General features: G+C 40.4%; 2 protein-coding genes across 2 annotated transcripts; one reads left to right on the top strand and one right to left on the bottom strand.

Moving 5' to 3' along the window:
- Positions 1-6,120: 6,120 nt before the first annotated feature.
- LOC104419389 (probable lysophospholipase BODYGUARD 4) lies at positions 6,121-8,899 on the top strand. The gene is made up of 4 exons (XM_018869117.2): positions 6,121-6,793; positions 7,532-7,875; positions 7,952-8,208; positions 8,319-8,899. Exons 1-4 carry the CDS (start codon positions 6,487-6,489, stop codon positions 8,632-8,634), a joined length of 1,224 nt encoding a protein of 407 aa, XP_018724662.2. The 5' UTR covers positions 6,121-6,486; the 3' UTR covers positions 8,635-8,899.
- Positions 8,900-9,123: 224 nt separating this feature from the next.
- Positions 9,124-17,209, bottom strand: LOC104450794 (probable peroxidase 61). Its single transcript, XM_010065492.3, has 5 exons — positions 17,101-17,209; positions 10,337-10,530; positions 9,971-10,156; positions 9,665-9,824; positions 9,124-9,548 (listed from the first exon to the last, which is right to left on the bottom strand). Exons 1-5 carry the CDS (start codon positions 17,207-17,209, stop codon positions 9,124-9,126), a joined length of 1,074 nt encoding a protein of 357 aa, XP_010063794.2.
- Between the last annotated feature and the right edge of the window lie 9,375 nt (positions 17,210-26,584).

Raw genomic sequence — 26,584 nt, 5'->3', positions numbered from 1 at the left:
ATGAAGAGAGGCACGGAGGTGGTTCAACAAAGTTTCACGACATTAACAGTGTAATAGCATGTAAAAATTAGACTCCAGGTTTGAGCATGGCTTTTGCTTGACGTTTGTATTTATAAAATTTATCTACTCACTGTTATAATAACTACATGAGATATAAATGGACTAATTCAAAATATCATGGATGATCTTCAACTTGGACTTGAGCATATCATGGCCATTGTGTAAGAGGCTTGGTAAAAATATCCGCTATTTGGTCACATGGCGAGCCTCAAGTTTGTGTTGTGACACTAAGGGCCTGTTTGTTAATGTTCTTTGTTTCGTTTATGAACAAAATTTATGTTTTTTTTTTGTTCTAGAGAACAAAAAAGAACAGAAACGTGTTTGTTTGCGTTTTGTTCCAAATCTATTTTTGTTCCTAGGAACACATTTGGAATAGAAACAAAATACAGGAAAAATGTGTTTCTCGTTTCGGAACAATTTTTAAGAACAAAATTTCTCTCTCCTCTCTTTTCTTCTTTTTCTTTTTCTTTTTCTTTGGCCGGTCGCCGGCCTCGGCCATGGTCCTCAACGGGCCGACGACGGCCGTCGAGGGTCGACGACCTCACCGGAGCATCGTCGGCACGGCGGTGGCCGGCGAGCCTCGCCGTGGTTGGGTGAGGCCGCCGGCCAAAAGAAGAAACAAAGAAAAAAAAGAAAAATAAAAGAAAAATATTTAAAAATTAAAAGAAACAAAAAAAAGAACACAAATTTACCAAACGTGTTTCGTTCATTTTTATTCTCGGAACAAGTTTACCAAACACATTTTTTATTAAAAATTGTTCCCCGGAACAAAAATACTTTTTTTCTATTTTTGTTCCCTAAAACAATTTTTAAACAAAAATGTTACCAAACACGCCCTAAGGGGTTGCTTGTTTAAATTTGTTTCTGTTCCCCATAACATAAATTTTTGTTCTTTTGTTCTGGGGAACAAAAAAAAAAAAAAACAGAAACGCGTTTGTTTACATTTTTGTTTTTCCGAGAACATATTTGGAATATAAATAAGAAGTAGAAAAAAACTTGTTTCTTATTCTCGGGAACACTTCCAAGAAACACTTTTATCTTCTCATTTTTTATCTTTATTTTCTTCTTCTTTTTCTTTCTTTTGCCGATCACTAGCCTTGGCCATGGCTAGCGTCGGCGATCGCCCAAACGAGGGTGGCGACCTCGTCGGAGCGTTGCTTAGGCCCTCGAGAGGCCGAGCCACATCGAGGCTCGTCGGCTCGAGCCTCGTGCGGCTACGGCGAGGCTTGGCCTCCCCAGCTGGTGTGAGGTCGGGCCTTGCTAGGCTAGGGTGAGGCGACCTCGCGCCGCTTGGGTGGTCGAGCCTCGCCGGGGGCCAGGCGGCCTCCGGTGATCTTGCCGAGTCTCACTAGGCCAAGGCGAGGCCCAGTGAGCTCATCGGAGGCTAGCCTAGTCTCGGTGAGGCTTGTCGGGGCTAGGCTAGCCTCCGACGAGCTCGGCCGGGCCTCGCCTTGGCTTGGCGAGGCTTTGGTGAGCTTGCTAGATGTCGCCTAGCCGGTTGCCGGCCACGGCGATAGCCGGCAATCAGCCAAAGAGAAAAGAAAAAGGAAAAAGAAAAAAAGAAAAAAAAAAGAGAAAAAGAAAAAAGGAAAAATATTAAAAATATTAAAAAATTGAAAGAAATAAAAAAATTATACAAGTTTACCAAATGCGTTTCTATTCCTAGAGTAGAATTTTTTTGCAGTTATCAAACGCATTCTTATACTCATAAATTGTTCTCTAGAACATAAAAAAAAAATTATTTCTGTTCAAAAATTGTTCCCCGTAATAGAAATGTTATCAAACGTTTCCTAAATAACAGATGAAGTGAAAATCTACCTCAACATGCTTTGTTCTAGAATGAAAAGTAGACTCACCGTAAGATATGTTGCCCTTAAATTGTCACACTAAAGGAAATGAGGTTTTAATTGAGAGATGCCTAAATTCCTATAATAGTGATTGTGGCCATATCACCTTCTAATGCTCGATACTCAAATTTGGTTGACGTATGTGCAATGGTGTCTTGCTCTTTGACCAACCAAGAAACTAGATTTTGACCCATAAAATTGCATAATCTCATTTTGAGCGTTTATAAATAAGGCAATCGGTCCATTCCGCATTACCATATGCATGGAGTTCTGTGTTGGCTTAGGAATTGATGAGTAATTCATGTGAAACCGTTTCTTTTAAGTGGCATAGGATCCATTTCACTGCACTTCAATAGTCTTTTATTGGTTTTTTCCAAAAATTGGCCTTTGTTTATGCATAAGAAATATTTGGCCAAGTCGAGGTGCTCATGTACAAATCAGCATCTTCAAGTGTTTTATCTTGATTGATTAAATTGATATTTGTAACCATGAGCGTGTGAACCAATTTAACATTGTCCATTTTGATTCGGTGAAGGAGATTTGTAACATACTTTTGTTGTGACAAGAAGAGTCCCGATGAATGTTTAAGCACCTCAATTCCTATGACGTAATTAAGTTTTCCCAAGTCCTGTGTGGAAAACCCCTTATTGAAGTAGTTGATGTTGTCCTGAATAAATGTCAAATTGAACCCTGTAATAACATTATCATCAACATAGACGAGCATGTAAATGGAGAAATTGGGCCGATGGAGTATAAAGGGGGAAGTATCAATTTTTGATTCGATAAATCCCAGTGATTCTAAAAAGATGCCTAGCAGGTGGAACTAAGCCGATTGTGCTTGATTCAATCCATATAAGGATTTTTGTTACTTGCATCTATGGTTTGGCCTTTCTTTGTCAATGAAGCCCTAGGGCTAGGCCACGTAGACTTCTTTAGTTAAGTTACCATTTAAAAATGCGTTGCTAACTTCTAACTACTGGAGTTTCCAATTCTTTGTCACAGCTAATGAAATAACTATACGGACAATGGTTGCATTAACAACAGGACAAAACATTTTTGTATAGTCGATACCCTCTTGTTGATTGCAACCCTTGGCCATTGGGCAGCCTTTGTATTGATCTATCGAACCATTTGATGTGTCTTGATTTGATAAGCCCATTTGGAGCCCACGACATTTGCTTTGGGATTTGGTGGAACCAAATTAAATTCTTGGAGCATTGTATCCCCTCCATTTTTCATGTTTATTAGCTTCAATGAAGCACCATGGCTCTTTTGTAGAGCTCATTTTAGCCAAGCTCACACATGGCAATGGATACTTAGTGTTGGACTTTGCGTTTTGACGTAGCTATATTGAATGGGTTCTTGATTTTTGATAAATTGGTTGTGGAGGTATCAAATAGCTACTATGTGAAGGTGTCTAAAAGAGCCTCATTAGAACCTATACCAACATTAGACAAACTAGAAATCAACATGTTAGATGTTGAAGTAATATTAGTATTTGATAATGTTGGTGATGGTTTTTCAAAAGTGGGTGGGGAGGTGTTAGAGGGTGGGGTAAAAGTTAGGATATTACCATTAATACCATCGTTCGTGTGGGAGGACTTACCCGCCGTGGAGATGTCAACTTAGGATGTGATGGTGATTGTATTTCATAAGGGTATGAACCAAGTGTGGCGAATGGAAAAATATTTTCAATAAAATAAGATGTCTTATAATATACATGCGTCCACTTTTATAATCTAAGCAATGGTAATTAACGTGCAATTGACTATATCCTAAGAACACATATTGAGTAGAACATAATGAAAACTTATGTGAATTGTATGGCATTTATAAAGGGAAAACAACACAACCAAATATTTTAAAAACTTGTAATCTAGTTGTTGATGGAAAAATGTTTGAAAATATGAGATATTGTTTAAGTGTGGAGTGGGTAATATGTTAATAAGGTAAATTGTAATTTCAAAATCTTAAAGTCGAGACTTAAGAGGAAGAGATGCATGGGCCAATACTATAGTTATTATTGTAGCGGACTAATTCAAAATTATTTACTTCTCACATAATTACTATAACAACTAGTAGATAAATTCTATAAATACAAACGTTATCCTAGAGTTAAAGGATAAGTGACACTCATAATAAAGTTAGTTTAATTTTTACATCAACAGATGAAGATTTCCTTGGAATTATGCTGCTAAGGAAGAAAAAGAATTGATTTGTTATGAGCAAGGAAGATGCCTCTCAAGAATGTTGATGATAATTGCACCTAATTTTTAAACAAGAGACATGATTAACCTATCATCCACAGATTAGATGATGTTTTGGGTTGTAAATTTGTTGATTCTTGATTTGATAGTTGCCCTTTCTCCAACTGGACTCCTTAGAGGAAATGATTCTGTTTAACGTCGATTTGTACCTTCACCAATTGTATATTTGTGAAGAAACCTAGAACTTTAGAAAATTGATAATGAGAAAGGCTCTACTAATTGTGGAAGCAACGTTTTTCTCAAATCTTTGCAGTTGTTGTCAGCCGTCGGAATGGAGGAGGAAATCTGAGACATAGGGTCTGAAAGAAATCCGAAATCATATGATGTCTCAAAATTCGCCTTTGCAACATTCGATAGTAGACAAGAGGTCATTCTTTGACTTCTCTAGGGTGCCGAGGGCTAAGCTTCCTGATGTGAATATAGACAATCGAATCGGATATAACAGTCGAAAGGAAGGAAATGGAATCAGACATTGAATTTACATAGTTCAATTTGAATATCGGAACCTATGTTCACAGAGAGAGCAGCACGTAATTTCACTATAAAAATCAAGTGATATACCGGATATTATAATTACTTGAGCACTCAAACATTAACTTAGTGTTTCCTAGCCTCCAATTACATCTAATAACTCACATAGTGTTTAATCCTTCGCAATTCCTAATGAAACCCACTCAATGAATTAAATAAATTCTACTCACAAAATTTAGCTTGCTAAATCATTTGGATGTAATTATAATGAGAAAATTTCTCCCTCTATTGAGATCTCCTGCGTTTTGCTTTAGGAAAGCTTTGCCTTTCTCGCTTCTAAGAGCTCCATTTATACAAGTCCTGCGTTGTTGCAACTAAGAGCTCCGTTCATACAAATCCCGTGTTGTTGCAAATTTCTCGTTCTTTCTTTTCCAAGAGCTCTCCGTTGGATGCAGCACGTGAGGCTTCACTCGTTCTTTCCTTTTGTCGGCTACAATAGAAGAAAATAGCATGGAAAGAAACAAAAGAAGTTAATGAAAGAGGACAAACAAAGCCTGCAATTTTTTACTTTGACAAATCCTCTCTCTTTCTCTTCATGATGGTCTTCCCCTTCTTTTTGACTTCCTCTTCTTCCACTACCTTCATTTTCACGTTCACATGGCTGCAGCGATGAGTTGAAGACAACAAAAAAACCTCTTCACGGCTCATAACTGAAATCCACGTGCAATCTTCTTTTTTTGATAATTTCCGCTGACCAATTCACATACACCGCTTTTTTTGGCTTCCATAAGGTCGAGTTCACAAATTCTTATCAATTCAATTTCATTTAACAGGCTCAAATTTGAGACATATTTCTAACACTTTTATGGGCATTTTAATCAAGATCGATTGAAAGGAAGTGAATAGATTCTTCATCAGCAAGAGGAAGAGGCTGGATTCTTCTCTGTGTATAAGGAATCTCCCTGTTGTGATCTCTCATTTGGTGAAGAAAGAGGACCAGCATAAGTGCTACTGTTTCATTGACTTTGAACCAGTTTATGCAGGTTCAAAACGATGAAATTGCAGCAAGTATAAAATAGATCATCAGAAATAATAGAAAAGCTGGAAATCTTACCATTGTCAACACCATGAAGTATCGTCGATCTCTCGCTCATTTGTTGAGTATATATAATATTTTCAGGAATCAGAATATCTTTTTCAAGAGGTCATAACATATCTTGGACTAATTTTTAGAACAATCACTATGAATTACCCTCTTTCAACATGATCCAAGTCGGTTGCTTTGAATAAGAATCGAACTTGAGATGTCATGCTTTTGAGGTGTGCGATGCGAGAATCTCGATCCTATTCGATTAGAAATTCCCACTCGAGCCGAGCCCGACGAGCCTGAAGAAACAGAGCATCTTACTTTACTGGTTAAAGGAACCGACAAGACAACGAAATGGAGCATCATCAAATGGTTCGAGTCCCGACCGTTCAACTGCCGCCCGAATAATATGATTCCTCGAAAACGGTTTCCCACTCCAAACCTCGAGATTCCTCTCGAGTCGCGACGAACGCAACGCTCTCTCCTCCCGTAATTCCGCTCTGCGTACGTGGCTCAACCCAGCCCATGTCTCTCTTCTCCGTTGCCTCGTTGCTGACCACTCTCTGTTCTCATCTCCCTCCCTTTCTTTCTCTCTGTCTCTCTGTCTCCGCGTCTCCCTCCGTGTCTACCTCAACGGACATGGACGGGCAGACCCGTCGCGCCCGCCATTCCTTCACTTCGCTCCTCACTTCCCTCGTCTTCCTCTTCCTCGACTTCCTCGACGCCTCCCTGTGCGTGCTGTACCGCTTCCTCGATGCGTTCTTCGAAGGAAAGCCCTCCCCTTGTTACTGCCACGAGAGCGGCGGGGAGCGGCGGGAGGAGCGGCGCCAGCGGAGGCGACGGAGAGAGCGAGGTCTCCGAGAGTCTGTACGGCAGGAGGAATGTTTTCCGGGAAATGGGTATGCTCCGATGGGTCGAAAGGTGGGATCTTTACGGTTCGGCAGGGAAGGTGGTGATGAATCATCGCCGTAGGTGGTCTGATTGTGGCTGTGAATCTTGCGTTTCTTGGGCGTCCAATGATGCGCTGAAGCTTCACGTCGTTGTTCAGGAGCCTCTGCAAGGTAATTTTGTTCGAGCTAGTTTGCACTTTTTTCTTGCGGTCTTCTTCTGAAGGTTGCTCCTTTAGATGACATTGGATTTGGAAGCGTGGTCCCCTTGAATGCACGCCAATTGCCCTGTTCTCGTGCATTTGGTTGTTATTTTCTTGCTATGCCTTTTTAGGGACTATTCGATCGGATAGATAGAAGCGGAAAATGCGAGATCTTGATGGTAAAGTAATTGTGCATGCAATTGACCAACGATTACATTGATTGAGTGGAGCGTGCTTTGGTGGTCCCTCACTTGTTTTTGGGAGGTTTCATTTGAACTGATGTTCTGTTCTGGAGAAGTTAGAATCTAGTAGTGTGCTCTGCTCAGGTTCTTAAAGCCACCTTAATCAGTCAAGCAAGCAAGAGGTACGGCAGCGTTGCTGTCGAGATTTCTACTTTTTTGGTGGGAGAGAGCGATCCTTTCAATTGGTTAAGTTCATAGACTAACTGGCCACTCCCTCAATGAACTTCGCTGTTGGGTCTGTGTTGCCGGGGTCGCATATCATAAGGCTGCGTGTGGTATTGCATTTCATCATCACGTGGATGACTAGATTTTACCTTGGAAGACAATTGAATTGTCGTAGGTCTAGTGTATTCTCGCGTCTTGCTGTATTGATCTTCTATTGCCTTTGCAATTCAATAAGTGGAATCAGTCGCTGCTTTTCTGGCAGTACTAATCAAAGTTCATGTGGCTGTGTTATTGCACCGCAGTGAGTGTTCAGGGGAAGAAGGCCCCTGAAAATGTGATATTTTTACATGGGTTCCTCTCGTCCTCATCGTTTTGGACAGAAGCAGTGTTCCCTAATTTTTCCGAATCAGCAAGGACTAACTACAGATTCTTTGCTGTGGATCTTTTGGGATTTGGGAGAAGCCCGAAGCCGAGGGACTGCACCTATACGTTGAAGGATCACCTGGGCATGATTGAGAAATCCGTGATTATTCCATATGGGTTAAATTCTTTTCATTTAGTTGCACATTCCATGGGATGCGTAATCACACTGGCCTTAGCTGCAAAGTATACAAAGTCTGTGAAATCAATCACCATAACTGCGCCGGTGAGTGCTATTAGAACGTACTTTATGTCACAGAAATAAAGGTGCATCTAGACAATTCCATGTCATTGATTTGCAGGTGGAAGAAATCATAGGGCTATTGTCTTCACACAAATCTCTTTCATTTTTTTTCCCTTCAGCCATGTTTTCCCTCTTTGAAAAGAAATGCAAGCTTAACAGCCCTGAAAAGCTTGCTGAGAAGAGATTGTGGCCTCCTTTGCTGTTTGGCTCAGCGGTCATGTCATGGTATGAGCACCTGGGTCGATGTGTCTGCTTCCTTCTTTGCCGCAACCACAGGACATGGGAGAGAATCCTGAAGCTTGTTACCCGGAGGAGGTACTCAAAATTAGAACGCTACTTTCTTATATGACAAAAAATAGGAAGAACAAAGCAGTTTATTGACTGTAGTTTCTAAATCGCCCCTTTCGGTGCATTCTCTGTCCCAGTGATCTGCATTTTGCAGCTGTCGACTTGACGAGGCACACCCATCACTCAGCCTGGCATACCATGCATAATGTGATATGTGGGGGAGCGAAATTCTTGGATGACTACTTGGAACGTCTAAGGAAATCCAGGGCAAGAATCGTGATTATTCACGGCAATTGCGACAAGGTTGTCCCGTTGGAATGCAGCAGCAACATCAAGATGAAGATCCCCCATGCGGAGGTCGAAATAATTCCGAATGCTAGCCACACCACGGTTATCCTCGGCAGAGAGCAGGCTTTTACTCGGAAACTGGAGCATGTTTGGGCAAATTTGTGAGTCTAGGACCGGAACTGGATCGAGGATTGGTGCTCGAAAGATGGTAGCGAGTGATATTCTTTGGCTAAATCTTTGGCCATTTATCATAATTGCTTGCCTGAAGCATTTTTCGTTCATTGCACGATAATTAACTAGTGAGAAACTAGATTTTCTTTGATCCGGGAATCGTGTACAGATGATTAAATCTGTCAGCAGTCATAAATCATTGTTTCATGGATTGTTACGCCCCAAATGAAGAGCCAGCGTGATGGCATGAATCGTATTCCAAGCTCTCGGCGAAATTCTTTCATTTGGGAAATCGAAATACAGCTTCTTTGATTGTTTATAAGGAGAAACAATTGGGCTACTGATGAATTTAGCCAGAGTACTTCAAATATCTTTCATTCCTTATTTTCATTTCAGTAAATACCACCGAAAGTATCATAACCGAATACATTTCGAGAACAAATTATGCTTCCAAATTAGGAGATCATTCGATCTTGGTCAGGGTTATTTGCTGTTCACGGCTCTGCAATTCTTGCGGATCTCCCCCTGATTCCCCGTCAAGACCTTGATGTTCCCCATCCGGGCCATTGACAGAGCGAACTCCTTCCGGAAGTCCTCCAGCCCAGCATCATACTCCTGAGCGATCTGGGAAGTGTCGTCACCGCGGGCGAGCTGCTGGTCGATGCCAAGGGTGGCCTGGTGGTTCAGGAGCCTGGAGTAGTAGGAGTTGCTGAATGTGTAGCTGGAGCCTGAGGCGGGGTCAAGGAACACCTGAGGGTCACCTTGGCTCTTTGAGTTTGGTGGGCATTGCTTCCTCATTTGGGCCAGGTAGGATGGGTCCATATCTGGGTCTGGCTTGCCAGTGGAGTTGTAATTGTACAGCCTGTCTGTGATGTAGCTGCAGTGAGTCTTGCCCATTGAATGAGCCCCTGTCCAATTTCATATTTTTGCGCAAAGTTAGGAATTGATTTTAATGTTTCAAAAAGCGATGACTTGATGAGGTCCAAATCAATTATTTACTTTTTTATACAATGATCCATCTTACCAAGTAGAGTGGCAAGGTCTAGCACATCCAAGTTCCTCGATTCGAAGTAAGCGAGCGCCTCTTCCCACGAGATGGATGGCGACGGGAGGTCCACCGACGCCTTGGACGACGACATCCCGTCTCTCCTCCCCGTCAGGACGGGGTAAGATGGCGCTCCCGCCTGTGAGAAAAACATTATCGTGTCAGCGATTCTGGTTTTTCACATCTAATACTACAAGTTCAAGCTAGCAGCATTTCAATGATCGGTAGGCAGTGAAAATAATCTCTTTTGAAGCCAAAGAAGAGAACTGCAAACCAGGCACATACCAAGTGAGCGGCATCTCTGGCAGCAAGGTTGAGAATGTCAGCACAAGACACAACTCCAGGACAACGTTGTTCCAGTACTTGCTTGATCTTGTCTATCACCACCGTACCATACCCTTCAAGCCCTGAATTTTGTGGTGCTGTTTTCTCTGAATTTCGCCCGTCCAACAGAATAGACGCATCACAGCCCTGTTTTACACAGGTAGCCAAACGTATCTCAATACAAGGCTTTGTTTTTAAAGAAAAAAACAAGTTATTGCACGTACATGCCCGGTTTCCACCATTATTATGCGTTAGAAAGCCCATTTCGAGAGCTCAGAAAGCCTACTGAAACTCGGTATGAAAGCGATGACAACAGACGATATGTACCGTGATGAAGCAGTCAGAGTAGAGCAGTCGGAGGAGCTTAGGAGTGAGGCTCTTGTCCGGCTTCCAGTAGTACTCGACCTGGTGCCTCACATACGTCTCAGCATCGCGGCACGAGTTCCGGTAGTAGTGCCACTTCAGTGTCAGCGGCGGCTCGAGCCCCTCTGCTGCCTCGACGTGCTGCACCGCGCACAAGGCTCACCAACGCAAGCTCCGACAGCAACAGCAGTAACCCCCACCTCGACATTTTTCCCCCTCGAATCCCACAAAGCAATTGCACTAGGCAAGATATGTGGTGTGTTCTCTCTTTCTTCTTCCGGTGGTGGTTGAGAAGCTTGGGTTGCTATCTTATTATCTGCACGGGAAGTTCATCAGGCCCTCTCCCTCTTTTTATACAGATTTTCTTGCAGCATCTACGTTTGACTTGACCGACATGGCCAGCTTGGATAAATACGATTTCGGATTGAGTTCGACGTCTCCAAGAGTATTTTACGGCGATATTAAAGATGTTACTTCAATTCTGGTGAAGTGAGGATGTGTTGAAAGCTGGGGACACAGCTGTTCGCACGCACCAAGGGCGCCTCGGAATGATATTCAAGCCCTAATTCTTCTACGCCATTACTACGCAAACGTCGTTTGCAAGGCATTTATGTGCGCTTTTGCATGTGATTTCTACCTTGGTACGTGGCTTTTCCAATTTTATTTTTGTTTTTGATCTTGCTATTTTTTTGTTTGTTTATCTTTTCTCTTTTGGGGATCCAATAATATTTAGGCTCACTTCGCAAAAGTTTCCATTATAGGGAAAAGTACCAAATTTTTTTAAACCTATTGCATTAGTACCTATTTAGTTCTAAACCTTTTAATTTAATCAATTTAGTTCTAAACTTTTTTTCATATTGGTTTTAATTCAGTCTATTCGATTAATTTAGGCCGGAAATTATTAACTTGATCGCCAACTATTCTAAGTGGTATGGTTAGTCTTGACATAGACAATTTTAATAGTATTTTAATATATATTTTGAATTTTTAAAATATTTTTTCCCTCTCCCTCTTCTTTGATTTTTTTTTTTTTTGGCTTGTGACTATGGCCATAGCCATGGCTGGCAAGGGTTGGCCTCCCGAGTTGTCCTCGTTGGCTATAGGCGATGGTTGGCCTCACTAGACCGCCCTTGGGTGAGGTGAGGGTGAGGGCTAGTTGTCTAAGCACGGCTAGGCAAGGCCCTCTTGCAGATATGGTGAGGTCGACCATCACCCAAGCCGAGGCAGCCTCGCCGTGCCTCGTCTGAGTGAGGGTTGGCCTTGCCAAGGCTTGCTTGGGCAAGGGTGAGCCTCACCCTTGCCTGGGTGACAGTTGTTTGCTAGTTTTGGTGAAGGGGTCTCGCTTGGCCGTGCTTGGACCACTAGAGCTTGTGCTGGCACTTGTTGTGGGGTGGCCCAGCGAGGCCAACCATCACCTGCTAGCCATTGGCAAAAAGAAAAGGCAACGAAGAGGGAGAGGGAAATTTTTTTTTAAATATTTAAAATTAAAAAAATTCAAAAAAATTATTAATTTATCCACGTCATAGGACAACCAACATTCCATGTCAATCATTTCGGCCTAAATTGGCCGAATGGATTAAATTGGTATTAATGTGAAAATATTTAAAATTAATTTGATCAAATGAAAAAGTTTAGGATTTTTTAATACTTTTCCCCTCATCATATAATGCTTGCAGCTTAGGTACTTTCCTCTTCGTAGTCCAATCATAGTAGATATTCTAAGCATGTGAATCATGCAAAAAGTAGAGCCATCTCGGTCCAAACGAATGTATTGTACCTTATGATGCAAAATTTAAAAAGATGCTACGCATTCAATAACGATAGAAATTTCAATGCATAGCAGCATTAACATCTTTTGCCTCGTTGCTTTTCAGTCGTGTTTCGCCGTCGTTACCACCTCGATACCGTCATTGCTACGTCCACCACGAGCACCACTCTCTCTCTCTCTCTCTCATGGGAAATACTCGAAATCAATGACGGTGAGACCGTCGATGGTGGTACTCGGGAGCTCGATCGGACAGGGTCGAGTCTTGTCGACCCGAAGAGCTCTAAGGTTGCCATGTGAATTACTCATATGAGTAATAGTTACTCACAAGTGCAAAGCCTATAGGTTCCATGAATGATAGGCCTACCTCATATCAAGACATAATAGAAGCAAACCCATCAACCCCAAGACTATAAAGGGTCAAAGCACCATAGAGGCTTTTTACCATTTTCACGACGAAACTAAAATTCAAATTTTCAATGTTCAAACGAGTAAGATTCACTTATTGTAAGCAAAGCAACGGGGACTACTAATACGGCCTCATACTTTAGGGAGAATTACCAAAAAAGTCCTAAACCTATTGTAATTGTGCCAATTCAGGTCCTAAACTTTTTTTGGCTAATTTAGTCCTAAACCTTTTACAATTGTGCAAATTCAGTCCATCCGGCCAAAATTGGCGGTCGGCGCTAATGTGGATGCTGACCGGCTGGCGAACGATTTTTTAATAATTTTTTTAATTTTTTTCGAATTTTTTAATTTTTTAATTTTTTTTTTAATTTTTTTAATTTTTTTAATTTTTTAATTTTTTAAAATTTTTTTTTCCTATCTTCTTCTTCCTCTGGCGGCGCCGGTCGGCCGGGCGAGGCAAGGGCCGGCGAGGCTCGCCCGCCGGCCACCGGCGGCGAGCCTCGCCTAGCGACGGCGCGAGGCCGCCGTCGCCACATCTGGTGAGGCTCGACCTCGCCCGGCCATGGCGAGGTCAAGCCTCGCCGGCCACCGGCGAGGTCGACCCTCGCCTTGGCCGTGCGAGGGCTTCTTGTCCTCCTCCCCGACCATTTGCCCGCCGCCGACCGTCGCAGACATTCTCTCTCTCTCTCTCTCTCTCTCTGTCCCTCGCGAGCACGACCACTCTCTCTCTCTACCTCTCTCTCTCTGTCTCTCTCTACTGGTTCGCGATTAGGGTTTTCTCTCCAATTCAATAGAATCCGGCAGCCCAATGCGTGCGCCTTTATATGCAAGCGGACGGAGCGGAGGAGACGGAGGGGAACGCCTCGCCCAGCCAAGGCAAGGGTCGACCTCGCCGGTGGCCGGCGAGGCTCCTCGCCTAGGGACGGCGAGGCTCGACCTCGCCATGGCTGGGCGAGGCCGAGCCTCGCCAGATGTGGCGACGGCGGCCTCGCCGTCGGCTGGCGAGCCTCGCCTTCGCCGATGGCGGCGGGCGAGCCTCGCCGGTGGCGGCGAGGTTGACCTCGCCCGGCCCTCGCCTCGGCGGCCGGCCGGAGGAAGAAGAAGATGACAAAAAAAAAAAAAAGAAAAAAATTCTAAAATTCTAAAAAAAAAAAAATTAAAAATTCGAAAAAATATTAAAAAATATTTTAAAATTGCCACATCAGCATTTGCCGGTCAACTATCCTCGGCCAGCATCCATGTCAGCGCCGGCCGGCCAATTTTGGCCAGATGGACTGAATTGGCACAATTATAAAAGGTTTAAGACTAAATTGGCAAAAAAAAAAAAAAAAGTTTAGGACTGAATTGGCACAATTGCAATAGATTTAAGACTTTTTTGGTAATTCTCCCTCATACTTTATGTATCAAATGCGAAAGAAAACACCTAAGATCTTTTATAATTCAAGGTCGGTTCTTTAATTTCATTTGGGAAGTTGACTTGACTCCACGTCTAAATAACCCCTTTTTCTTTTTCTTTCTGGGGTTAGTTGGACATAGTTTTAGAGAATTTTCAAATGACTAGTTGTAGCAACATTGTCGGCGAGAAAAGGCGTTGTCCGACTTCGGACAGTCAACTTTGAGAAAGGATTTCGATTTTAGTAGGCACCAAGTTGTCATCAAATCGTTGTGGATTCTTAGCCTTCACTGATGCTACTTTATTATTATTATTATTATTATTATTATTATTATTATTATTATTATTATTATTATTATTATTATTATTATTATTATTATTATTATTATTATTATTATTATTATTATTATTATTATTATTATTATTATTATTTATTTTTTAATTTTTGTTAGCAAGAAGTAACTTCTATATGAAGCCCTTTACGTTAGTACCAGCTGTTTTGTGGAGAACAGTGGGGACATTTAAATAGTATAATATACTATACATAATGTATGACACAGTGGTTTTCCATATTTTATAAAGGAAGAATTTACCAAAGGTTTATGATCAACATCAGCTATAAAATATTATAAAGTGATGTACTAAAATGGTTTTTTCACTTACAATCTAAATTTTCTGATAATATACTACACGAGGATGGCGACTAATCCAATTTGCGTGACAAGCAATCCAAATATGGCCTGGCAACCCCCACTTTCAGGACTTCCCGTCTATGACTTTTTGTCAAACCAGAACCCCCAACATCCCAAGCACGGTAGAGAATGCTTGTGCAGACTCAACGCAAAAAACGGTGGGATCTAATATAGTACCTGACCCGTCGCGAACGCTACATAGATTTAAATGGGTTGCAACTGAGAGCTACGAGACAGGGTTGAGATAGCATTTATAAAACCTTATAAAGTTCGAGAGGGGTATGAGGTTTATTTTGCTGGTCAGCCGAACCCTGAACATGATAACTCGCAGTGCCGTATGATCGGCAATCTAGTGAAATGTTAATGCTGAGCGAGTGCTTCATCAACAACAAAAGCCAGACGCGTGGAAAAGGGTTCGACTTTCCCTTTAATTATATAAGTCTCTTCCCATGGTGGACTCGCGGAAGTTAAAGAACATACATGCTTAAGTCACATCACATGCATGTGTCACTAACCAAATTTTTTCGAATTCTTGTAAGCTGGAGGGTGAACCTTTGTGGCATCAGGGTGAAGAATGAATAATGCAAATGGGATAATATAACTGGTTTGTGGGAGTCATAAGAGTGCTTGTGCCAAGAATCCTATGCTTGTGCCAAGAATCCTAAAGTGGAATGAATGCAATTTTTGAGGATTTCTAAAGGTGGGGTTAGCCTCTCATACACAAACTAATCAAAATATGATTCCATTCTCTTGACGAGGCCACGGTAGATCAAAATGAACTATTGTGTCAAAATGATCTTTATATCTTGCTAGAGAGACTAGTTGCGAAATTAAGCTAGGCATGGTATAGTCCATTGTAAGGATGTGATTCGCCATATTGTTTTTAGGAGCAATCTATATAGAAGAAAGGCCGACCTAACATTCTTGACTCACTAGACGTTGAATGGGCTATTCTATGGCTAATGTAATGTCGCCCCATGACAAATGGTATTAGAGTTGTATCCCTCCAATAGATGGATGGTCTATTCTATGGCTAATGTAATGTCGCCCCATGACAAATGGTATAAGAGTTGTATCCCTCCAATAGATGGATGATTTGAGGAAACCCGTAATCTACCTAGTCCTATGAAAGCGAAGAGTGATCATCGGGGTTTGAATAAGGTGCAACTCTCAGCAAGCTTCAAGGATGGCAATCGGGGACAATAATGAACTGAATTGCTCACCATATAAGGAAAACATTGCTGGATTATGGGCAAAGGTCAAGAGGACGTTTGTTGCCACATTTCAAATAAGTTCAAAAAAATAAAATAAAATCCATTGAGTTGCTAAGATCGTGCTACTAAGGGAGCACAATTGGCTCAAGATGCCATGTTTGTTAGGAGTGCCGGACATCTAAAGTGTCAAAACTTGGCATGGGGACATTAAGGGCGCGCGTGATAAAATTTCTACTTCTCTATTTTTTATTTCTCTGTTCCTTAGAACAGGTTTTGTGACAGCTCAAGCGTGAGGGCGCATCTCCTGTCCCACATTGCTTAGGAGGGGAGTCTAGGAGCTAGTTTATAAGGCTTGGATCCTTATAATCTGTGTGACATGTTTTAAAACATGAGTCACTCATTTAAAGCCATCTAAGAAGGGATATATCATAGCATTTGACAGTTCCAAGCATTAGAAAAGTATTAGATATATGAAAAAAATATAAATTGTTAGAAACATCGGAAAAGATGTGTAAAATAAAACAATGAAATAAAGAGAAACGAGAATATTCTGCCATTTTGATATATTGATCACTTTTCAATGACTCATGCTTATAGATAACCTTCTTATTTATTCCCATAAAATATTAAAAGGAACATGAACAACCTTATGTGTATAATCCAACAATGAAATAAAGAGAAACAAGAATATTCTTCTTTTGATATATTGATCACTTTTCAATCATGCTTATAGTAACCTTCTTATTTATTCCCATAAAATATTAAAAGGAACATGAACAACCTAATGTGTATAATCCAATAATGAAATAAAGAGAAACAAGAATATTCTTCTTTTGATATATTGATCACTTTTCAATCATGCTTATAGTTACAATTTATAGGCAAAAGAAAGAGGACAGTTAAGAAATCATTATAAATAAATTGGTAATTATTGAGCAAGAAGATGAACTTTATGTATTACAAAATAATAAATAATTTATGAAGAAATAAATGAAACATTAGATTTGACCCAAAAGAAAAAATCGAACATTACAAACCGTTGAAAAGTTGTTATATGACCATTAAAATGCCCTTCCTAAACTATTATATAACGTTATAATACAAATTGTTAATGGTAAAAAACCGTTATAAAATTATTAACTTTTAATATTTCAAAGCTATAAAAAAGGATAATTATATTAGAATTGTAAAAGTTATGTACGGTACTCACTTTAATATCAAAATTTTTTGCCGGCTTATTTAAAAATATCCAACACCGAGTAAGGCAAGCGCTTTCGAGAGCGCCTTGCAGAGATAATCTGGATATTCCTCTACACAAGTCAGTCCATGCTGTGCCTGCATCGAGCTAAAAATCCTCCCGACCATCTGGTCACGAATCAATAGCTTGTTTACCATATTGTTTAAACTCAAATTGGAGCATCTTTGGCCGAAGATTTGCAAGTCTTGGACAGGAAAGACGGTAGCAATTGAAATTCTTTGGCCATTCAAGTTTTCTTTGTCGCTAAACCTGTAATGGCTTGCCAGAAGTATTTTTTGTTCATCGCGCAAGTGGGAAAGTAGATTTACTTGATCCGGGAATGCGTGTACAAATGATTAAATTTACGTCGCCAGTCATAAATTGTTGTTTCATGGCTTGAGCTGGCGCGACGCCACGGATTGTATGCAAAGCTCTACGCGACATTGTTTCATTTGCCCAATTGATTGATATATAAATACATACATACATATGTATGTATGTATGTATGTATGTATGTATGTATGTATGTATGGCTTCTTTGATTGTTGGTAAGGCGAAACAATTGGGCTACTGACAACAATAATAAGAGCACTTTCGTTATTCTTCATGCCTCGTTTACATTTCGTTATTAACCATCCGAGATATCATCATCGATTTAAAAATTGCAAGATCATTCAACCTTTGATTAGGATTTATTTCCCGTTCACGACTCGGCAATTCTTGCGAATCTCACCCCTGATCCCCTGGTAGGAGCCAGGTGTTCCCCAGCTTGGTCATTGAATAGCCGAACATCTTCAGGAAGTCCTCAAAATTGGCATCGTATCGCCGGGCAATCTGGAGGCTCTCCTTATGGGCGGCGATCTGCTGGTCGATGCTGAGGACGGCCCGGTGGTTCAGGACCCTGGAGTAGAAGGTTTTGCTGAACCTGTTACTCGAGCCTGAGTCAGGATTTAGGTACACTGAATTCGTTGAGTTTGGCGGGCATTGCACCCTCAATTCGGCCAAGAAGGATGGGTCCATGCTTGGGTCTGGCTTGCCAGTGTTGTTGAACTCGTACAGTCTTTCTGCGATGAACTCGCAGCTGGTCCTGCCCAGTGTATGCCCCCCTGGCAAAATTTAAGTTGTTTTGGAAAAGTTAGGAGGAATTGGTTATGATTGAGAGTTTGACATGATACGTGAGCATGCCATTTTTGTGCACTTGGAGGAGATCATTGCTCGGATTGGTTCGGATCACATGAAAGCTAGAAGGGACAGCGTGATTCACTGAACTAAATGAGTTGCCTGGATTGGTTAAGATCTTAAGGTAATGTAACGAGGTCGGAGTCAAATAAACACTTTTCATTCGAGGGTTAGACCGTACCAAGTAGAGTAGTGACGTCGAACAAATCCAAGCCCCTTATTTTGAAGTAAGGGATCACCTTTTCCCAAGGGACGGCGCGCTTTGGGAGGTCCACCAACTTCGCATTGGACGAATTTCCGTCCCTCCTCCCCGTCGGAACAGGGTACGACACCCCTCCAGCCTATTACAACATCATTATCACATTAGTAATTCTAATTTTTTTCCTTTCCATATCGAACGCTCCAAAACTCAAGCTAACAGCACGTCGATTATCATCAGTGCAGCAGCCCAAACAATCTCTTTTCCAGCTCAAAAAGGACAAACTGAGAACCATGCTGCATACCAAGACGACAGCATCTCTAGCGGCAAGGTTGATAATGTCGGCGCAAGACACGACCCCGGGACAATGCTGTTCCAGGACTTCCTTGACCTTGTCAATCACCTCCAGAGGAAACCCTAGAATCGCTGCATTTTGTGGTGCTGTTTTCTCTGAATCTGGCCCGTCCAAGAGAACCGACGCATCGCATCCCTGTTTTATCCACATAACCATACATACGTACACAAAAGAGTGGTATATTAGAAAGCCCAGTTCGAGAAGTTAAACCAACGGGTGAAAGGATTTGGCATGCTTAGATAGGGCAACGGAAACTCGATGATTAAAGTGATGCCGACTTCAAGATCGCGAGAGAGACAGAAAGAAGGAAATGAACAGACGGTACGTGCCTTGATGAAGCAGTCAGTGTAGAGAAGTTGGATGAGCTTGGGAGCGAGGGTGCTGTCCTGCTTCCAGTAGAACTCGACCTGGTCCCTCACGTACTTCTCGACGTCGGGGCACGAGTTCTGGTAGAAATGCCACTGCAGCGGCGGCGGCAGCTTGATCGTAGCCTTGGCCTCGATGGGCTGTGCCTCGCACGAGCGCAACAACGCGAGCGCCGATAGCAACAGCTGCCACCACATTGATGCTCTCATCTTTCGTCTTTATCCTGTGCTGACCACACGACACCGCAATGCACGGGAAGCTAATCAGTCTCCCTATTTATATATAATTTTTTCCTAAGAGGATAGCACTGTAAAATGTAAACAAAAACTGATCTCCTGCCCTTACTCGCACCTTTTTTAAATTTGTGAATCCATCATTTATTGGAAAAGAATCCACTTAATCCTCCTCCTTAATTTACTTTCTTAAGATTCACCAAATTTACCTTCCTTGCTTACTTGCACTTTCATTAAATTTGTGAGTCCATTGTTTATAGAAAAGAATCCATCGAATCCTCATCTTTATTTTACTTTGTTTATTTTCCTGCAATCATTTACCGATTTTACTTTCCTTGTTTACTAACACCTTCCTTAAATTTGTAAGTTCGTCGTTTATAGAAAGAATCCAATGAATCCTCCTCCTTTTTTCTAATGCGTTCCTATCATCACAGCCCCATCATCTCTCAGAAAATTTGGACGAAATCCCAGTTTCAAATTTCGATATGAATTGGTCAGGGGGTTAGGGTAGGGACGATTTAATTTGGGGTGTAGGTTTTAACTCTCACGTCCTCCGAGGAAGTAGGACAAAATTCTGAGAATGAGAGTTAGAGTAAGAGTAAGAGTAGAAGATTATCGACAAAAAGAAAATAATTTTAAAGCTTTTAGCCAAGATCTGTGAATGAACCACTTCTATTGTATTGTTTGGGAACGAACCGAACCTGACTAGTCAGTTTGACTTGATCTCAGGACCAAATGGTATGGTTCCCAATTCAAGAAATTGGGAACCACTCTTGGTCTAGTTCTCCATTCTTGGATGGACTCAGATTGGGCTAGGAATCGATCACCCCATAGTATAAGTCTGCAAAGAGAGAAAAGAAAAGATTTTAGAATGAAAGGAAAATTCTCTTTTTTAATCTAGTATACCTTAAAAAATTGTGGTTTGAAATTTAATTTTATATTCAAATGAAAAGAGCCGTTAAGAACGGTTATAAAACAACTGTTAATTATTAAAAAAAATTACAATTATAAAGCCATTATGAAATAATGAAGAGTTTATAAAAAAATAAATCAAACCTTACAAAAATGTTTACAAATTGATGACGGTAAAAAATCATTATAAAAATAATAACTTTCAAGGAAAGAGAACATTTTGAGAAGGTTTATTACGGGGATACGAGGATCAATGACTAGAGTGATCTCAGTAAAAGAAAATGCCGTGGCTACAATATCTATAAAGGTTTTCATTTAATATCTCATTATAAGAATAATTTTCTTTATACCTAATAGATTTGGGAAGTCAAGTGCTTGAAACCCTGGACTCGATTAACAGTGCATGTGATTGTGAGCCTATGGATTCCCTGAATGATGGATCTACCTAATATCAAGTCATTACTAGAAGGAAACTCACATCCCCTAAGGCTATAAGGGTCAATGTTCAATAGAGTAAGATTCATTTTACCTCATTATAAGAAAAGCAATGAGGACTACTGAAATGATTGTTGGACATATATTTAAAATATTCTATAATTCTGTATATTATTATTATTATGTAATTATATATATTCTACTTAATTGATCCTAATTTGTTACTTTAGATAATCGTTATGTAAAGACTATAAATATGCATATGTACTATTTATTAGTCAATGAACACAGTTTAATTTCTCTTCATTCATTATTCTTAACTTGATATTAGAGCCACTTTTACCCGAGATGCGGCCATTGGGTCTACTACACGGTCACACCGGTCGCGTCTCTAATGATTCTCTATTACGATCCTGCTGTTAAGAACGAAGTTTTGAGCTACTGTTCAAAATGCTTCTGCTGCTCATTTCAGAAAAAGGTCATGACTATCAGAATCGTCACCTTCAGACAGGAGGAATATTGAAATTTTGTCACCAACTGCTGCCGGACTCCGCCACGCACGCCACCACGCACCGTCAGGTCGTGGACCCGAGAAACCTGCCGACTGTTCCATCGTGACTTGGACACTTTCTGACGAGCTTTTCAGAAAGCGAACACCAACTCACAACTCATCATACTTCACTGAGGCAGTGAAGTTTCACCTTCACCGCCAAAAGCCATCGGACGCTCCTCCATGCGCTGCGAAAGCTTTTGTGCATGAGATCCACGTGCCTGCACGCATCATAAGTCTTAGCTTTGTTGACGTCATTAGCCACGTCACCTCTGTTTTGCTGATGCCATCCGACACGTAAGCGCCACATCATCCTTTGACTGTTGACCAGGTCGGACCTGACCGGACCTTTGGCTGATTCAAACCGGACCGATCGGACTAGTTCCATTTTTTTTTTTTCTGACTAGTTCGATCGCTTTGTGACCGGTTTCTGATGACATGTGACCAGTTCCTAAGGTATTTCGGTATGCTGATTTCATTTTTTTATCTTTGTTTCTCCATATATATGCAAGTTCCCATGTTTGATTCTTCTCAATGGCATCAATTTCCTCATTCATGGCTTTTCTCCATTTTTCTTTGGCCGCATCATCGTAGACAAGTGGTTCATAATCTATAAGAAGACATACAAGGTGAACCTTGTCGGTAGTTTCATAAATGTCAAACAATCTCCTTGATCTTGGCACTAATAGTTCTTCGACACTGTTTGAAGATGTTGGCGATGATGAACTTGAAGAAGATACTAGAAGGTGTTGAAGAAGGTGTTGAATGATCCTTCAACCCCGTTTGATCGGTATCACCACGAGTATTTGCTTCATTTTTCAAGTTGTCTTCTCAAGTGCCATCTTCATCGAACTTGACATCTTTGCTTATATACACTTCCAAAGTGTTAGGATCAAATAATCGATAGGCTTTGGATGAGGATTCATACCTAATAAAGACGAGCTTTTTGCTATTGTCTTCCAATTTTGATTTTTTTGGTCCAGCACATGAGCATACACAATGCTCTTGAAAATTCTCAAGTGTGAAACACTTGGTGTTCTCCGATCCATGTTTCTTATGGAGTTATGCCTTCTAGTCCGAATGTGGGACATCTATTTTGAAGATAGACTGCACACAAAATAGCTTCAACCCAAAGCTCATTGGGCAAATTTTTGCTTTCAACATGCTTCAAACCATGTCAAGAATGGTTCTATTTTTCGTTCAGCTACGCCATTTTGTTGAGAAGAATATGGAGCCATCAAGAAATGCCGAATACCATGATCTTCACAGAATTTGTTGAATATGACTGAGGTGAATTTTCCACCATGATTAGTCCTCAAAGCTTTGATAAAATAGCCGTTCTCCTTTTCAGCCAAGTTCTTTAATTGTTTGAATATATCAAACATTTATGTTTTTTCTTTCAAATAATACACCCAAGTTTTTCGAGTAAAATCATCAATAAAAATAACAAAATATTGATGATTACTATATGAGTGAGGAGTGATTAGCCCACACACATTAGAATGAATCAACTCGAGTGGCTTCTTTGCTCAATAAATCACTGCCTTCGGAAAGCTAGTTCTGAAATGCAAACCGATAACACACCCTTCACATAATTGATCGAGATGATCAATATGTGGTAAGCCATAAACCATCAACCTGCGAGAAAGCAAATTGAGTCCACCAAAATTGAGATGCCTGAATCTCAAATGCCACAACCATGAAGAATTATCCATGCATGCTCTTAGACATTGAGACATATCATTCTTTATATTGAGAGTAAACATCATGTTCTTTGACATCTTCACATTTGCAATCTGTTTATTATCCTTATCTCTTAGCACAAGACTAAGATCTTTCATATGAATAGTATGGCCTTTCTCCAAAAGTTGTCCTAAAGTCAAAATATTGCATGACATTTTCGGGTCATAATAAAATTAGTAATAAATTGGCATGCATAATTCTTCAAGCGAATCATAATTGTATCTTTTGCCTTTAATAAGATTTTTGGAGTTATTACCGAAAGAGACTTTCCAATTAATTGTCTCATCTAACTTGATAAACATCTCATTTTTCCCACACATGTGATTGCTTGCACTGGCATCCAAATACCATGTATCGGTTTGACCTCTTTCATCTTTTTTGAACACCTATAATAGAACTTGATCTACATCATTCACCAAGTTTGCCCTTTCATTTGCTCTACTACTCTTCTTGTTCTAGTTGTTAGAAGTATAATGGCCAAGTTTATTACAATGATAACATCAAGTTTTAGATTTGTCATACCATTGGCTTGTTAAGTTCTTTCCTCTTCTACGAAGATTTCTTTGATATTGGTATTTATTGTCACTTCAAGCAACATCACCTCTGCTTCGCGCATGACCTCTTCCTTGAAAGTGACATCGACCTCGACCAAGATCATGATCTTGATTTGTCCCATGAGTTTGTACATATTCTCTTCTTTGCACCTTCTCATCTCGGATGGTTAGCGGCGTTTGGAGAACTTCCTCCATCGGTTCAATCGTTTTTCTTCTGAACCTTTCTTCATGGGCTTGTAATGAACCCATAAGCTCATCAATTGTCATGGCATCCAAGTCTTTGGATTTTTCAATTGCTACAGCAATATGGTTGTGCTTCTTGTAGGATCGAAGAATTTTCTCAACAATATGAACATATGAAACGTTTTCTCTATTTCTTTTCATTTGATTGATAATCACAAAACTCTTGTAAAATAATCAGCAATTGATTTAGATTCTTTCATATTAATTACCTCGAATTCGCCTATCAAGATTTGAAGGCGAATTTTCTGAACTTTCTATACTCCTTGATGTGAGGGTCAGATCGTGCCAAGTAGAGTAGTGAGGTCTAGCACATTCAAACCCCTTTGATTTGAAGTAAGCGAGCACCGCTTTCCCCAGGACAGCTTGCAACGGGAGGTCCACCGACTTTGCGGAGGATGAATTCTCGTCCCTTCTCCCCGTCAAAAAGGGGTGCGACATGTTGGAGAAATCTTTCCAGAATATTTTGAAGCTGACAAAACATTTCTATTAGTCTAGTCTGGATAAGTACAGACCTTCTGTTTAGAGTTTGAACACTTTCAGATCACCAGACTCAAGACTCAAGACTCAAGACTATTCTCATTGACAGTTTTTCTAATCCAAAGGACGAAGGCAATCCAGCCAAAGTATTTGGTTGAGGATTTTGTCTTATCCTCTGGAGAAGATCTCTTGGCTGGATAAATATAACGGATTCTTTTATTCGTAATCAAGATTGTTTGAAGATCCGATAGTCGACGAAATATTCTTAAAAGATTCTATTCTTGGAAACCAAGATCCTGATTGTATGGGCAAACATGATTGATGGGCTATCGTCAGGTTCCTTTAATAGCTCCAATGATTTTCTTGATTGATTCCGTCCAACGGGTAGATTTGAGGAATTCCTTTGGTAAGTGCTAACGGATATGATAGCATAAAGGAGTATAAAAGGAAGACATTTTAGTTGCTTTAGTGCATGATCGATAGAGAAATTCCAGAGTTTGAAGTACCTTGATTATCAGTCGATACATTTTGAGCAAAATTGTACACACAAAGAGTGTTTATACTTAGTGGTACCTTGAGAGAGTGTGGTAGATCATCTACACCGAGAAAGCAAGGGAGAACAACGCTGTAACATCTCTTTGTTCATAGTGGAATCCAGCCAATAGGGCCGTCGAAGGTAAGAGTGAACGTAGGCTTGACATAAGCCGAACCACTATAAACCGCGTGTTCAATTTTCTCTTCTCTCGCCTTACTTTGATTATCGTTTGTCTCAAATCTATCAACCTGTCTAGTATTATGCAATTATCGAGAAAATCCTTTATATACCTATTCACCCCCCTCTAGGTACTTATACTAGCTATATCAATTGGTATCAGAGCTCGTGTACTCACTTTATTTGAAGTGTTTTACTTCAGAGTAAAAGATCCATGGCTAGTATGCTAGCATTAGGGTTGATGGAAGGGCAAAGCAATACCAGACCACCCTACTTTGATGGAAATGATTACAACATCTGGAAGAACAAGATGAAAACTTTCTTACGATTAAAGGATCCTTTGGAATGGGACATTGTAGAAAAATGAATTACTCCTACAGCTGCATTAGTCTTTGAAAGAGGGAAAGAAACTGTTGAGACCAGCGGAATGACTCAGGAAGAGATAATCAAGAGACAAGCACTCGATGCAAAAGCAATTTACTCTTTATATTGTGCTTTGTTACCAACTGAATATAACAGAATATCTTCTTGTGTTACAGTAAAAGAAGTTTGGGACAGATTGCATATCACCTATGAAGGAACAGATCGAGTGAAGGAAACCAGAATTAACATTCTCCTCGGTCAATATGAACCTTCAAAATGAAACCAGGAGAATCTATAACTGACATGTTTAGCCGTTTTACAAATATTGTCAATGGTCTTGATAATCAAGGACAAACAATTTTTGATCCCATGAAGGTAAACAAGCTACTGCGTGGACTCTCCAAGGATTGGAATCACGTAAAGACTTCAATTAGAGAGACGCAAAGAATTATGCCACTATCTGTCAACGAGCTGATTGTAACTCTTCAGTCTTATGAAGTGGAACGGATCAATGAATATGAAGATCCAAAAGGTAAGAAATCTATTGCATTAAAATCAAATGATGATTCTGATGATATAGATTCTGAAGATGATATGGATGATGGGGAGCTTGCTCTCATGATAAGAAGATTCAGAAAACTGAATAGAAAAGGAAGAAGGTTCAACTCAAAGAAACAAAGCTTTCAAAGACAACAGACCAAGTTTGTTGATGATGAGGAACCAAACAAAGATGTAGTTTGCTTTGAATGTAAGAAAAAGAGACACATCAGACCCAACTGTCCTCTTCTTCTAAAGAAGAGAGGAAAGCTGAAAAATTTCGAAAAGCTCTCAAAGCCGAAACCTGGAGTGATACAGAGTGTGAAGAAAGTGATAATAAATATGCCAACCTATGTCCGATGGCACAATCAGGACTCGAGACTGGATCGACTACAAGTGAATTTGAGGCAAGTAATTTTAAAATTCCTGTCAAAGTTTCTAAATACATTGATGAACTGTGTTTTAGTCTTAAGACTTCTCTCAAAAGAATTTCCGAACTTAAGAAGGAAAACTCAGCTCTAAAACAAAAGGAAACGTTTTAGAAGAAATAGTTAAAAGTCTAGACTTGACTGTTTCCACTCTTAAAGAAAATGAAGATAATCTTTTAAAAGAAAATGCTCTTTTAAAAACCGACTTATCAAATAT

Source organism: Eucalyptus grandis, chromosome 1, assembly GCF_016545825.1.
Source record: "Eucalyptus grandis isolate ANBG69807.140 chromosome 1, ASM1654582v1, whole genome shotgun sequence".
Classification (NCBI taxonomy): domain Eukaryota; kingdom Viridiplantae; phylum Streptophyta; class Magnoliopsida; order Myrtales; family Myrtaceae; genus Eucalyptus; species Eucalyptus grandis.
The sequence above is the reverse complement of the archived record's forward strand: the minus strand, read 5'-3'. Positions and strand labels throughout refer to the sequence as shown.

Excerpts from the sequence above, each read along its gene's own strand:
- LOC104419389 (XM_018869117.2), top strand. The coding sequence starts at position 6,487 with ATGCGTTCTTCGAAGGAAAGCCCTCCCCTTGTTACTGCCACGAGAGCG. Across the intron at positions 6,794-7,531 it reads TGTTCAGGAGCCTCTGCAAG|TGAGTGTTCAGGGGAAGAAG; the intron begins GTAATTTTGTTC and ends ATTGCACCGCAG. Across the intron at positions 7,876-7,951 it reads CAATCACCATAACTGCGCCG|GTGGAAGAAATCATAGGGCT; the intron begins GTGAGTGCTATT and ends ATTGATTTGCAG.
- LOC104450794 (XM_010065492.3), bottom strand. The coding sequence starts at position 17,209 with ATGGTCGGGAGGATTTTTAGCTCGATGCAGGCACAGCATGGACTGACT. Across the intron at positions 10,531-17,100 it reads GAAAGCGCTTGCCTTACTCG|CCTTGTGCGCGGTGCAGCAC; the intron begins GTGTTGGATATT and ends TGCGTTGGTGAG. Across the intron at positions 10,157-10,336 it reads ACTCTGACTGCTTCATCACG|GGCTGTGATGCGTCTATTCT; the intron begins GTACATATCGTC and ends TGTGTAAAACAG.